The sequence below is a fragment of the Oryzias latipes genome, chromosome 5 (assembly GCF_053564925.1).
Source record: "Oryzias latipes strain Hd-rR chromosome 5, Olatipes_Hd-rR_3.1".
NCBI classification, from domain to species: domain Eukaryota; kingdom Metazoa; phylum Chordata; class Actinopteri; order Beloniformes; family Adrianichthyidae; genus Oryzias; species Oryzias latipes.
The window spans coordinates 22,464,710-22,479,615 of NC_136241.1; the positions used below are offsets into that span (position 1 = coordinate 22,464,710).

The 14,906-nt window shown below is 42.7% G+C and overlaps 1 protein-coding gene across 2 annotated transcripts; it reads left to right on the top strand.

Annotated features, from left to right (window-relative positions):
• The first annotated feature begins 2,042 nt into the window (after positions 1-2,042).
• ldlrad2 (low density lipoprotein receptor class A domain containing 2) lies at positions 2,043-10,003 on the top strand. 2 transcript variants are annotated; one of them, XM_011475209.4, is made up of 5 exons: positions 2,043-2,245; positions 5,971-6,456; positions 6,834-6,983; positions 7,375-7,503; positions 7,826-10,003. In XM_011475209.4, the coding sequence occupies exons 1-5, from the start codon at positions 2,161-2,163 to the stop codon at positions 8,125-8,127; spliced, it is 1,152 nt and encodes a 383-aa protein (XP_011473511.1). In that variant the 5' UTR covers positions 2,043-2,160; the 3' UTR covers positions 8,128-10,003. The 2 variants fall into 2 exon arrangements, with proteins under 2 accessions (XP_011473511.1, XP_011473510.1); XM_011475208.4 differs by having other exon boundaries at positions 2,045-2,245; positions 7,372-7,503.
• Positions 10,004-14,906: the final 4,903 nt, after the last annotated feature.

Consider the following 14,906-nt stretch of genomic DNA (forward strand, 5'->3'; position numbering starts at 1 on the left):
CACACACATACACACACACTACAGACGTATATAAAATATATCTATATATTTAGGGGCAAATGTTTTTGGACAAACAGCAACATCTGTTCTGACCAACAGTAAAGACCAAAAGTTTGGACACACCTCCTTCAAAGAGTTTTCTTTATTTTTATGACTGAAAATTGTAGAGTCACACTGAATGCATCAAAACTATGAATTAACGCATGTGGTATTATATACACAACAGAAAAGTGTGAAACAACTGAAAATATGTCATATTCTAGGTTCTTCATAGTAGCCACCTTTTGCTTTGATTACTGCTTTGCACACTCTTGCCATTCTCTTGATGAGCTTTAAGAAGTAGTCACCTGAAATGGTCGTCAACAGTCTTGAAGGATTCCCAGAGATGCTTAGCCTTTTGCCTTCACTCTGTGGTCCAGCTCACCCCAAACCATCTCGGTTGGGTTCAGGTCCTGTGACTGTGGAGGCCAGGTAATCTGGCGCAGCACCCCATCACTCTCCTTCTTGGTCAAATAGCCCTTAAACAGCCTGGAGGTGTGTTTGGGGTCATTGCCCTGTTGAAAAATAAATGATGGTCCCACTAAACACAAACCGGATGGAAAAGCATGCCCCTGCAAGATGCTGTGGTTGTCAAGCTTGACGCGTGGATGCAAACGCAGGAACACAGAGTTAAGTTGAATCAAAGTTTTTCTTTCTTTCTTTAATCTCGAAGCAGAGACTCGAAGCACAAAGAATTCAAAACGATCCCGTGACAGACACTGGGTAGAAGGAACTTAAATACACAGCAATGATGAACAACAGGTGTGTGAACAGGTGCAATTCATAAACAGCAGTAAAGGTGGAGGCAACACAAACGGGAGAAACCGGAAGTAACCAAAATAAAGGCCCAAAGAACCCGGAAACCTCACAACCAATCTAGAATGTGAAACAAACTAACCCGCCCTGGCCCCTGAACCTCACAGTGGTAGCCATGCTGGTTCAGTATGCCTTCAATTTTGAATAAATCCCCAACAGTGTCACCAGCAAAGCACCCCCACACCATCACACCTCCTCCTCCATGCTTCTCGGTGGGAACCAGGCATGTAGAGTCCATCCGTTCACCTTTTCTGCATCGCACAAAGACACGGTGGTTGGAACCATCCATCCATCCGTATTCCTCCACTTATCCGGGATTGGGTCGCGGGGCAGCAGACTAAGCAGGGATGCCCAGACTTCCCTCGCCCCGGCCACTTCCTCCAGCTCGTCTGGGGGGACCCAGCCGTTCCCAGGCCAGCCAAGAGACGTAGTCTCTCCAGCGTGTCCTGGGTCTTCCCCGGGGCCTCCGCCCAGTGGGACATGCCCGGAACACCTCTCCAGGGAGGCGTCCAGGAGGTATCCGGACTAGATGCCCAAGCCACCTCAACTGGCTCCTTTCAACCAAAAATCTCAAATTTGGACTCATTGGACCTAAGCCCAGATTTCCACTGGTCTAATGTCCATTCTTTGTGCTCTTGAGCCCAAACAAGTCTCTTCTGCTTGTTGCTTTTCTTTAGCAGTGGTTTCACATAGCAGATATTCTACCGTGAAGGCCTGATTCACACAGTCTCCTTTTAACAGTTTTTGTACAGACAAACATTTCAGCTCTTGAAGCTCATCAAGAGAATGCCAAGAGTAATCAAACCAAAAGGTGGCTACTTTGAAGAACCTAGAATATGACATATTTTCAGTTGTTTCACACTTTTTTGTTATGTATATAATTCCACGTGTGTTAATTCATAGTTTTGATGCTTTCAGTGTGAATTTACAATTTTCACAGATTACTCTTTGAATGAGGTGTGTCCAAACTTTTGGTCTGTATTTCCTAATAAAGCTTTTCAAAATAAAGGCAATTTAAAAATGACAAAGATTTGTGAAAAAACTTGGCTGTTGTTTACATGTAAATAAATGACGTAACTCGGACAAAGCGGTGGTGGTTGGGTTCTTAGGTATGTATGGGGAGGCAGGGGGGGTCAAGTGCGGACGCGTTTAATTCAACTGAAGTTTTTCTGCGCAGTTGCGTCGTCATGGAGATTGGGTCACATGTGACCCGGGTTGAGCTAGTCCAGGTGTCGGAGGCTGCAGAGGATCCCCAGCCGCTCTCGCGCTCGAACGTGTGGCGCGCGCTCGCCGCTCGCGCAGAAGATGGAGCTGGAGGCGGGGAGGCTGCTGCTGCTGCTGCTCCTGCTGCTGCTCTGCTTCTCGGGCCGCGGATCCACCATCGACACCGGTAAGAGCGCACGCTCCGCGCAGAGGTTCGGTTTCTGCGCTTCCGGCGTAGAATGGGCCGCTTCTGATTCTTCTGTCTGAGGGACAGTTCAGTAGGAGCGGGGACAAACTCAAGACTTCATGAAAAAGTTTGGAAAAACACACAATTCTCAGAAAATAAACCAAAACTATCTCTTTGTTGTTTTCAGACAGTTATTTTTACATTTTTTTACACGTGCAATATTAGTTGCTTTGTTTCAAAAAACTTGCTTTTATTGTAAAATATTCTCCTTTTGCCACATCAGCAACATAATATAGCTTGCCAGCAGTGCGGCCAGGTTACCAAATTGACTAATAACAACAATTTAAAAAAAAATGTAATTTACAAACTAGGGTTGATTCCAATCGACAAGCTCTTGCTAAGCAGACAGGATCACTGCTCATCAAAGTATTTTATTCAAAATAAAAGCAGAAAAAGACATGATTGGAAAAAAAAGAAATTCTGGGCATTTTGAAGGAAATTCACGAATTGCACAGATTTTTCCTCCTAAAATAATCCGCTCATAAATCTGTGTGGGCAAATGTGCTAAAATGAGTGGCGTTTCTGATTATGTCTGCAACAGGAGGTAGGGGTCTAGAGGTGTCAGCGAGTCTCTGACAGATCAGACAGCAATTTGCCCACCCAACCAAAATCTTCTTCTGAGGGGACACAGTCTGGACGGCGCTCGTCATCAACCCCGCCACCCCTGACCTTGACTGATCTGGGGGGGGGGCTTTTTTCCGGCTATGACTGTATTTCAGAGATATCAAGAGAAAATAAAACATGCAAACTGATAAATGCTTTGAAACGTATTCACGGCCATGTTAGAACTGATTGTAAATCGTTTATTGAAAGTAGTGAATAATATAGCCCAATATTACAACAATAGTCATCTCAATATACTGGTAATGGTATAATTCAAAGATTTAAAAGTTCACAGCCTAACTTAGCTATAAATGGAACTGATGCACCAGTTCTGGACTGTTTTAGCTTATTAAAATTGTAGAGTTCGATCTGGTGCTCCATAAATCTGGAATATTTACTTTCTCTCTTAAATGCTTCACTTGGGGAACATCTTTTGGCCTTGACCTCCAGCTTAAGGGTGGAAAACAGGGCAGGGAGGTCAAACCTTATTACATTATTACCCTAAATCTCTGAAAAATCAGCAACATTCTGGTTTTAACTTTTCTTTAGTTTTTGTTTCTTTGTTTTATTTTCTGTCTTATTGCTCAAAATTCATGTAGGTCCAGAGGCTTTGACAAAGCAATTTGACTGTGGGCCTCACCTGTAAATTAATTTTATTCCTTTGTAAAAAAAAAAAAAAAATTACTAACAGAAAGAATAGCAAACTACTTTGCATCCTTGTAAATTATGTTTAGGTGTGGGTTAGGATTAGTGGGGAAACATACAAATGCGTATTTTCAGTTGCATCACGTGAAGAAAGTACGTTTCTGCTCTAACAGTATGTTTGATGATGCAGTAAAGCTTCACTCTCTCGTAAGCGGGTGTACCGAAGGGATTGGATCCAACAGACACAGTAAGAGAAGCACAATCCTTGAAGCGAGCCTGCACTGGAATGGGGTCCATTCCTGCTAAAGAAATCCAGTCAGTGTGATCCTCCATTTATTGAAAGAGCACCTTTGAGAGTTTGTGTGTACTCGTGCGTATGGATGGATGGAGGATGTGGGGCGCGGGGGTGTTTAAGCTGTTTCCCACCAACAGGAGGTCCCAGGCTTTTTGGGGCATTCCTGGAAGTCGGATCAGGACGAGCTAGTTGTCTCCCAGGGAAACAGTGCTAATAAACTCTGGGCCCTTCGTAAATCTCCTCATTATTTGCCAATGGCCCCGTGCCAGGGGGGCAGTGGGTGACCAGCGTGAGCTCCTGGAGCCGGATCACTCGCTCATCTGCCCTAGACCTCCATTTGGAAGGACAGGAGGCGTTCTGTGGCGCTGTGTGTTTTCAGTCAGCTGTAGGTCTACCCAAGGTCTTTGACCCCCAACCTGCTGGAATTATTAACTTTGGAAACGTGTCTTCTTGCTCTGTGAAACATCTGAGACAATATTTCAGACTCCAAAAAATAAAAGAATCAAATCCCTCACTTTAAAAATTCAATACTTTTCAATTTCCAAATGTTTGCAGTTTGTTTAAATTGGAAAGCACAAGTTATTGTAATGGGTAAAATACTATCATTAAAAATACTTGTAATGTTTAATACAACCTAATTACAGCAAAAATGCCACTGTCATAAATTATTTTTTAGAAGAAGTTACTCCAAACACATTTGTGTGAATATTTATTTATTTATTTGTATGTTTGTTTGTTTTTCCTTTTAATACTTGTCCTGTCCAACAGCTGAGCAGACAGATGAGAGCTGAAGGTCTCTCGTGTTGGACATATTTTACTTTTACAATAGGGTTTACGAATTTTCTGACAGACCAGATGTATATTTAAATAAACCCCTTTTGTAATCAAGGACAAACTTTATTTATATTAATTATATTTGTAACAGTTTTTTGTTGGACCGGACGGAATATGTGTGAATATTTAAACTGCCTCCTGCAGACTTTTATTAGGTCCAAAAATAAGTTTTGCCATATAAGAAAAAATAGAAATAGAAACAAAAGAAGGGCAGGGAGGGGGGCACCACTAGCAAGGTGGTGGAACATTTAAACACAGTTAAGCAGAAAGCCAAAAGGCTTTGACACAAAGATCATTGATAAGCTAAGTCTGAGAAGGTAGCTAAATAATAATAATAATAATAATAATATATTGGATTTTTCCAGACGCTCAAAGCGCTTACAATGTGTCCATTCTTCATTCACTCCTCATTGATACGTTGTGATCGTGAGCTACTGATGTAGCCACAGCTGCCCTGGGGCAGACTGACAGAGGCGTGGCTGCCAGTTCACGCCTACGGCACCTCTGATTGTCACCGGGACATTCACCGACCATTAGCCGACCTGCTCAACCACCTGAGCCACTGCTCCAAAGGCAAAAGATGGATGGGGGGAAAATGTAGCGCTTTTCTCACGCTTTAAAATACAAAAATGACTGTATTTACTTCCTAAGACCTTTTTTTTAAGGAGAAACAAGTTTATTACTAGATATTTAACATTTACTTTTGAAATTTTAAGATTTAAAGTGGGAAATTATAGAGGAAAAAATTGCAAGTTTTAGGTTAAATCAACAAAAACCAGGGTTAACCAAGTGTCAATGTCCTAAGAGGAATGTCTCTTCAGAAAGTTTTTTAACTGCATTCAAACACCTGGATCTGACACTTTCTTGTTCCAAAAGTTCCAAACCTCTTAAGATTTTGCAATTTTCAAAGCTTGAGCGTTTTAACTTTTCTCCTGCTCGAAAGTTATGAGTCTGAGTTGTGTGTGTGTGTGTGAGGGGGGGCGTTCCAACGTCACAAACTACTTTCAAATGGCCTTTTTTTCATCTGCTTCTGATTCACAAAGATTCTCAAAAAAGGAAATACTCAGAAACTCAATTTTAAGCTTCATTTCCTGAATATAATATGCCACAAGAACACGTTAAAAACACCCAAAATACAACTTGTGCCAGAATGGGTCTTTAGCGTCATAACAATTCTTCACTTTCACTGGAGGCTCAGGAAAGATCTCAAACCTGTGCCACTCAGTGGAAAGAGGCGCTTGCGCAGTTTGTGAACATGTAGCGGACTCTGTCACTGGTGTATTTTCAGTGAACGTGGTGGATTTCTGCGGACAGACCATCCGCAGTGACGGCATGATTGTCAACTCGCACCAGGACTCCAAGAAGTACTACTTTGTGAGCATGGCCACCGACTGCCACCTCACCATGCAGGCCAGTTCTCCCAAAGACAAGGTCCAGTTCTACTTCCGCTTCTTTCTGGTCTACAGCCTTCTAAGGGTGGCACCTCTGAGCCCTGCCCCTTCCTTCCCAGAGTCGCCACACGGCTCCGCCCCCCTTCCCCCTCGACTGGAACCCACATCTGGTGAGGTTCCAGGTGACCCCTGTCACGCCGGCTCATACCTACAGTTCTACGACGGCAAAGAAAAAACGTCCCCCCCTCTGGGGCCTCGTCTTTGTGGGAAGAGCCCCCCTCGCCCCATGCTCTCTACTGGAAACTTCCTGACCCTGAGGCTAGTGACGCGGGGCACTCAGCCCAGGGTGGATTTTGTGGGAGACTTCACATCCTTCAGGCTGGGTAAGCTCTGCTGCCATGCTGACAAACACCCCTAAAGCTTTGGACACACCAGGCATGTGACGCATATTCAAAAACGCACTAAATGCAGGTTTTTGAACATCTGTCTCACCCAGGGGTCGGCCACTCAATTTATTTTGTATCCTCTATCATGTAGTGGGTTCAGAGCTGCATCTTTATTCTGGGATGTCTTGCCACATTTGAGACTTTGTTGTTTGCTACTTACTCATTACATATTAATCATTACATTACTCATTACATGGCAAAGTTGTTGAAAGCAAACAAATCTGCCCAAATGCCATTAAACGCACTGTTTTCTTCAGGAAAAAAAAAATCAGGTTTTCTTGCACTGAAGCTCTGTTAGTCATCTTTCTCTGCAGGGTTTAACCAGTCCGAGTGCAGAAGCGAGCCCTACTTCACCTGCAGAAATGGGAAGTGTATCCCAGTCAGCCTGGTCTGTGATGACAAAGGCATCGACAACTGTGGGGATGGAAGTGATCTGGAAGAAAACCTGACAACAGGCTGCAAAGGTCGGTCACTGCAGGTGAAGCAGCATGGGGGGCAGAGAGATTTGACAGGAATGTTAAGAAAAACACAGCTGTGCAAGCAACGAGCAAAAGGCAGAGCAGCAAGATCAACCACATCTTTACATGAGTTTAAAGATAATAAAAATAGTCCACGATGAGCCCGACAAACTTACAGGAAAGAAATAAAAAAACAGGAAATAGCAGAGTAGCATCTTAACCCGAGTAAAACTGAGTTAGACACATTAGCTTTAACTGCAGATCTTTGTTTATTACATAACAGTGAGGATAACATTAATCTTTGAACATTTTAAAGTAATTTTACCCTACTCAAAAAACACGAAGCTTTCCCACAAAAGAAGCCTCACTTCTCAGAAAAGCTGTCATTTATCAGCAGGTCAGTTTTCACCTCCTGAAGCGCCCCTGCCAACAGGAACGACACCTCCACCCTCTTTGAGTCCACCTGCAGAGCCGACCAGGCCACACACAGACTGTGGTGAGCCAGTCAGTCCTGGGTCAAAGACAGGTAAGAAAGACAGTCATTAAGCATTAATCCAAATAATTCAAGCAGATATCTTTTGCAGACCCATTTTGTTGACTGTTTGGGTTTCAGGGTTCCTCTGATCCGTTTTTAGGGTTCATCTGGTTCAAACGGCCACTGTAGCTGATCAGAGTTCCCTGCTGATAAGCATTTGTCGGTTTATTTTTTTACAGTAGTCTATACTTGTTCTAAGTCGGAAAGGAAGACCTACTGTCTCAGATCTAGCTGGTGTGAAGCAGGTTAACCTTCTGACGCTGTTTCCCTGCAGTCTCTTTAATCACTTGTGCTTTTCTGTTCACACCTGCAGGTGGGGTGCCTCCCTTGTCCCTGTTGGTCTTGTACGTCACGCTGGGCACAGCAGCTGGCGGCATCCTGCTCTGCTGGTGCTGCTGGTCACCTGGCTGGTTCCTGTGGCGCATCAGCATCTGCCGCTTTCTACCTTGCTGCAACTCTGCATGCGCTTCCTGCCAGCCATGTGCATGCAGCTGCATCCACAGCAAGGAGCATCGAGTGGGAAAAGTCAGCCCACACACACCAGTTGACAGGTCTGCAACAGGCACAGCAGCCTCTGACAGTACAGAAGACAACGTTCCTACTGTAGCTGTGTAAAGGGGGACTTCCTGTGCACCAGCTCCCACAAATGTTGGACCACATAAACAATAACTGTGAGGACTGAAAAGATGCAAAGATGTAGATTAAATCTGCAGCCGCCTTTTACAAAACTGAAACATGTGCATAGGGGTCAATGGTTATTTGTGAAACTGTTCTGCCCCAACAACAGGGATTGTAGGTGAACAGGGAGCAGGACACTGCATTTCCTATCAACAATTAAGGTAGTGAAGGGTTTTTTGGTGTACTTTGTAACAAAGACAGGGGCATGGCCACATTTTTGAATGTCAATCCGCGGAGGCTGCAGAGCTGGAATCATCATCAATGCTTAAACCACACCCCCTCTCGAGCAGACTGGTCCCATCTTTGCAACCAAATGTCTCATTCTAATACTTCTGGTAGTCTTCAATGGCCATCATACAGACTGGGGTTTCAGAGGCAACCCAAAGGAGCCACTGATTTTCTACCAAACTTGTTGGAGCAGAACCACTGATCCAAACTTTTGATTTGCATAATTTGGTGCAGTAATCCAAATGAAAAATAGCAAATCTAAGGTCCATAATCTAGAAGGTAGTCTAAAGAAAGAGCATGGGGGAAATTGGGGAAAAACACACACAGTGAAAGTTGACAAAACTCGTGGTATGATGAACCACTGTAATTCCTAATGAAAGTACAGGGAGCGTGAAAGAAGACTGCTGGAATGTGGACTAGGAAAAACAAACTGCCTATGAACTTTCGAATAAGACCGTCTTTAAAGTGGAGAAGCACAGATGCACTGCATGGATGACAAAGAATGGAGCGTGAGCACGTATGGAATGCCAAGAAGGACAAAAAGTGCCAGACTGGAAGAGCATTGTCATGAAAAATCCATACTTAGCCCAACCCGTTGTGGGAAGGCCCTTCAAGTGACTGGACGTCTGCAGTTGACTTCACAAAAAATTTCAAAAGGGTTGTGACCAACAAGCCACTTCCACATTCTGATAGCTTGAGAAAAGCCCATCACTTTTTATTTTATAATGATAAAATTTATTCCAACAAGAAGAAAAAAATCATACACTGTGAACTACCTGTTAAGATTTTAAATATGAAGATCTACTTTTTGCACATACAGTGGCTCAAACTCAGCAGAAAGAGCAAAAGTGACAAATTATTCACCAGGATAGATGAAAAATTCAAACACTGATAGACATAGATAAAAAAAAAACAACCATAAATAGAATAATTATCATGTATGATAATTATTATTATGAATGAGTGATGGATGAAATCAGTGTGTGTTTCCTTTGCCATAATTGTTTTACCCTACACACTGACGCGCCGTGCAAATCGCGCTGCAGGACCTCTCGCACTTAAATGATTAAAGAGGATGGTGGGTGGGGTGGGGGAGTTCTCCTTACCCTCACGAATATGGGGGGAATACTGTACTCAGATTACAGTGGAGCTAACGCCTCCTGCCAGTGACAGATGAAGGCATGTTCATTCATATCAGAGCTGTTACTTGTTGGTTCTAATGAATCCCACAGCATCCACATTGATCCCTCTGATGATTCAATTTTTTATTTGTATAGCCCAAAATCACAACAACAGTCGTCTCGATGGGCTTCGAAGTAAAATGATCATCTGATTATCATCAGAGATTCGTATGGATACTATACTGACCTTCATGGGTTACAAAAAGGGATGTAGTTAAATGTTTATATTGTTTAATGATGGCAAAGCAGGGTACAGCATGACAGTAGAAAAAGTTTATAAATGTGAAACGTTACAGGAACACATTTATTGATTAGAAGAATCTCAAATGTGATACTATGGGAGCACTTTCAGAGTTAAAGACTGCACATAAAGCTTAAGAACAATAAAGTGACTTGTGTTGTCATCATTTCTTCGTTTTTCAACCACACTCATGCTGTGTTTGGTCTGTTGTTCCATGCAGAAACAGTGTGATAGGTCTGTGGGTCTGCTGTGGAGCCATGCAGAGGAAGCAGCCTGAGGTCTGCAGCTGCAGAGTCACTTAGCGTCCCTGAGGCCTTTCAGGGCTAACTTTCCTTAAACTGTCAGTGATTATGTTGATAGGCTGCTAAAAGTATCCACAATTCTGCATGAGCACACTCAACAAGACCATGCAGCAGCCAGGGACAAAAGAACAGAAACTGCCTCACTGGTTCATGCAAATCACAGTGATGAGGGGCAGTAATTCAAATCCAGGAAAAATGTCTTGCTAAGATTACAATAAAACATTATTTCACATTTGCAGCACAATTATACAAGTTTAATTTGAATAAGTTATGCAAGACATTCCACCACAAGATTTTTCTGAAGCAGGAAATGATGACTGTAATCCACATATGCTCCACCTCTGATTCTGAGACTTGAAGGGCTGAGACCTTCAACAAGACAGGTAAGACCTCAATGTTCTTTGTCTTTTAAATGATTAAAATTACTCAAACAAAACACAAAGATTTCACAATGTTTCATTAATTAGGTTTGTTTTTTGACATTCTCAGACAGAATGACTCTGCCTCTATCTAGCGACGCAACAATGCCCTTCCTCTACGATTCGGTTTGAACTTTAATTTTTGGGTCACAGTTTTGTTTGGGTTTGATACATGATTTGTGTTTTACAAAACAACAACAAAGGAAGTATTCTGATTTTTTTTTCCTAATAAGCAAGTACCTATGAAAAAAAATCATTTCAGCTGGCTCATATTAATATGACCTGCCAGTGTTTTATTACATGACCTGGTGTCATGTAATAAAACAATAAATAATAAATAGATAAATGCCTCTGTCTTTGAAACTTTGGACGTAAACATACTGGTATACTGTAAGGATTCAACCATTTCATTTATTTACAACAAAGTAACCAAAAAAAAGACAACATTAAATAAAAACCGGCACTGAGACAAAAACAATAAGTCAACATTTTAAGTCTTCTTCAGTTTAGCAAACCAAGAAAAAAAAACTTGACTTGAAAACTTAAGTTATTCAAATTTCTACGCCGTCATTTAAAAACAAACTACTGAAGTAGACCTGTACAACTGTTTTTTTTCATTTTTAAAGATAGTTTGACCATTGTGACCTTTCAAATTAAGATGTGTCATCCGAGCAGACTTGGCTTTTAGGTCCACGTTGGCTTTGGTGGATTACAGTCTGTAAAATGTTGAATAGTCAATGAAATATCAGGGAGAAAGAAAAACCTAACGCCCAACTAGATTAAAGAAGCATCAGAAGGAGCTTCTTCTGGGTTATTGAAATCTTAAGTCAGAAGGAGGAGATGGGCAGGGATTTGGTCACCAATGTTGACCTTCCATGAGCAAGATGTTGAGGGCCAAGTCAACAGTGACCATTGGATGACGCTTGAAAATACCAGCCCTTCCTGTCCAAAGTTATATCACCTCTGTTGATAGAGGAGAAAGAATATTTGAACTTTTTAGTTTCAAAAACTTCTTGGAGAATGTCCATTTCATCTTGACGGTGAGACCGGTTTGAGTGCATGTGCCTCTTCCCAGCATTGCTAACACTCTGTGGGAGGTTGATACCAAACATGAACAAGCCGATGGCAAGACCCAGACTTAGACGTAGCCCCGATTGGTCTCAAAGTTCCACACATGTAGGTAGAAGAGCTCAGTTCAGACCAGGATGAGATCACTTCCTGCTCTGGAGCTTTGTGTGGGCTCTGTTGTTTTGTAGCCTGGTTAGAAGGTGACTCAGGGAGGGGGGTCTTGGCTCATAGCCCACAGCCTCACACCCCCCGGTATCCACAGACAACCTTTCATGTCTAATCCCAGCTTCTGTAAGCGACAGAAAGAAAAAGACTTTTCTAACCCTGCTGTCGCTATGATTCAACTCCCTGTAGGTTACCCTGTGACCCCGTGGTTAAATGGTTGGAGACGTATGTGAGTACGTGTGTTTGGCGGGGCGGGAACAGAGTTTTGAACATTTTGCGTCATACCTTAGGGCTGCTGTGGATTTGTGTCTAAATGATGAAATGTTGATTACATGTAGAACCTAAACCCCGACCAGCCAACCGCGGTCCTCTAAAGCCCCTGCCTCTTTATCACCTCTCCTTGTCCACCTTGCCGCTGATTAGCTGACTCAGGTGATTCCACATCTTGACTGACTGAACAAACCTGATCTAGGTAGTCAGCATCAAGCAGAGTCCAGAACTGGAAAATAGGCAGGGTTGTGGCTCTTGAGGACCAGGACTGGCTGGACTAAATATTGTGAATTTTTTTTTTCTTTTTTGCAGTTTTATTCAAGAAGCATACCCTTTCAGTCCAAAATCTCACAACCATTTTTACGACTATAATCCTTTGGTAAGTTAAACAGATAAAGTCCCATCTGGGAACTTTCTTCTGAAAACAAATCAGACTAGAAATGAGGATGTGAAGCGAAACTACTTAAGTTATCAGTCCTTAAAGTGAGTAAATTCTAGTTGATGAGAATTTTTTTACAACACTATTTTATTTATTTGTTAATTTCATTTGTTTAAAAAAATGACAAACTGACATATTTTTGGATGGTAAAATTGAGATCACAGGTTTACAAATTATAAATCCCTCTAGTTTTATTATTTGTCCACTGGCTTCGTAGAATAAAAATGGTTTCAACCCCCTGCTGGGTTTCTGATACAATTTACAGCTGTCATCTTAGTGATTATTCTGAGGATAAATTCTGGATAAACCTGCTCTAAAAAGAAGACAAAGATCTGTCTATAAATGTTTAAACTACCATGGCTACATCTGGATCACAGATTAAGTTTATGAGATTCTTCCAATACAAGTGTGAATGTCAAAGAGCTCTGCTCCCCCAATGCAGAGCAAAGCATCTTAAATTGCTGCCTCTTCTGCCCGTCACTGTCATTGTGAGGACGGTTTCTATTCCACTTCTGTATAAAACATTGTTGCTTATGTATACTATAACTTTACCTTTAATTGTAGACCCTTTGTTTGCGAAAAAAGGCTTGAGTTTTTTTACATACCTGTCAGAGAAGATCTTTCATAGGCTGGAACTGGTGCATTTCAATGGAACTAATTCAGGGCGTGTTCAGACTGGACACATTTGGTTCACTTAAAGTGAAAGTTTGTTTCCCCCGATATTTCGGAACAAATTTTCAGTCTGAATACACCCAGGCGGGAACCGCTCTCAAACCCATCTATTGAGGTTGTCTGGGTTCGTTTCCAATCGGACTGAGCTTCAGTTCGCCAAAACCCGGCTTTAGTTCCTCATCAGAAATCTCTTAAAAATAATGCCACAACACTCAAAAAATGAGACAAAGAAACTCATTGAAATGTGGTCGGATTAATTCTGGCTAATTGAAACAACTTTTAACGTGACACACATTGCTTCTCATTGTTTTCCCAACAATCTATCATAAAAACTTATCAGTGTACCTTCTTAGTCGTCTTCTTGTCAGTTACCGCCCTGCAGCATGCCTCCACCAAACCAAAGCAGCAGTAAAAAGTTGATTCAGACGTTTAAAATTGGTCAGCAAAACATAAAGTTTAAATGAACTGAAGAGATCTTTAGTCATGTGGTTTTGTTTACAAGCTTTAGTCCAGAACAGGAAAGTCTCCTAGAGCTACGTTCACACTGCAGGGCTTAATGCTCAATTCCGATTTTTTGACAAAAATCCGATTTTTTTTTGCAAGGCCGTTCATATTTTCAATTAAATGCAAATTTTTGTGATCTCCTGTATGAACGTGAAATGACCCAGAAGTGACCCGCATGCGCAGAAGAGTACTCAACGGGGAACGACGTCACTGTTGTTCGTGGGAGTAGCTAACGTTAGCAATGGATGTCAACAACAGCGTTGTCAGCAGCGGAGCTCTTTTTGCATTATTGCATTTATTTTCACAAAGGAGCCGGGACAATTACTATCTTCTCATGTTAAGAAGGTATTGGAGCCAGAATCGTGGGCCGTTTTGGCTCGTGCTGGTTTGTGGCGCCTTCCGTCCGTGAAACCAGGGTTCGAATCCGGGCTGCTCCCTATTCCCTTCTCTGCTGCTGTGCCGGTCCCAAGCCTGGTTGGATTGAGAGGGTTGCGTCAGGAAGGGCATCCGGCGTAAGAACATTGCCAAATTAACCATGCGACTCATCCTCATGGGAGGGTTGTTTCGCTGTGGCGACCCCTGATGGGAGAAGCCGAAAGTGAAAGAAGAAGATTGGAGCCAGAATCGTCTGTACCCACTGTAGTGGAATGGGATGTGTATATGCTGGGGCCGCGCGTGTGTGTGTAAGAGAGAGGAGAGAGCGCCTGCAGCAAGGTAGGGAATGAGGGGGGCAGTGTGGGGCGCGTGTTGTGTGTTAGGGAGGAAGGAGAACGGTAATAAAAGAAGACTTCCCCCAGAAGAACTGCTATTGACTCTTTATTAACCTGCTCTGGAGAATCTGAGGGTCAGAACGGGGAAGGATCCGCCTTCGGCCCTGGAAAAGGTCTCCCCTGTGCCTCTGACCACGGTCGGATGTTCTTGTTCCCGCCTTCTTCAAGCAGAATGATGACCTTCGTAGCGTATCGATGACGTACTGGTCGGATTCATGTGGCCTGGCCGTTCAGACAGAAGTCGCTTTTCAAAAGATCGGATAAGTATAAGATTCAGGACCACATACCCAAGTGGCCTGGGTTACATTTGAAAAGATCGGATCTGTGTCGTTCAGACTGTCATGAAAAGATCAGATACAGGTCGCATGGGGGCAAAAAAAATCGGAATTGGGTCGTTTCAGCCTGCAGTGTGAACGTAGCCTTTGACGGCAGTCTGGATACAGACCAAAGGCAAGGT

Bases quoted from the DNA above. Each gene is read 5' to 3' on its own strand.
- ldlrad2 (XM_011475208.4), top strand. From the start codon at position 2,161: ATGGAGCTGGAGGCGGGGAGGCTGCTGCTGCTGCTGCTCCTGCTGCTG. The intron at 6,984-7,371 runs GTCGGTCACTGC...GTCATTTATCAG, and splicing joins CCTGACAACAGGCTGCAAAG to CAGGTCAGTTTTCACCTCCT. The intron at 7,504-7,825 runs GTAAGAAAGACA...TCACACCTGCAG, and splicing joins CAGTCCTGGGTCAAAGACAG to GTGGGGTGCCTCCCTTGTCC.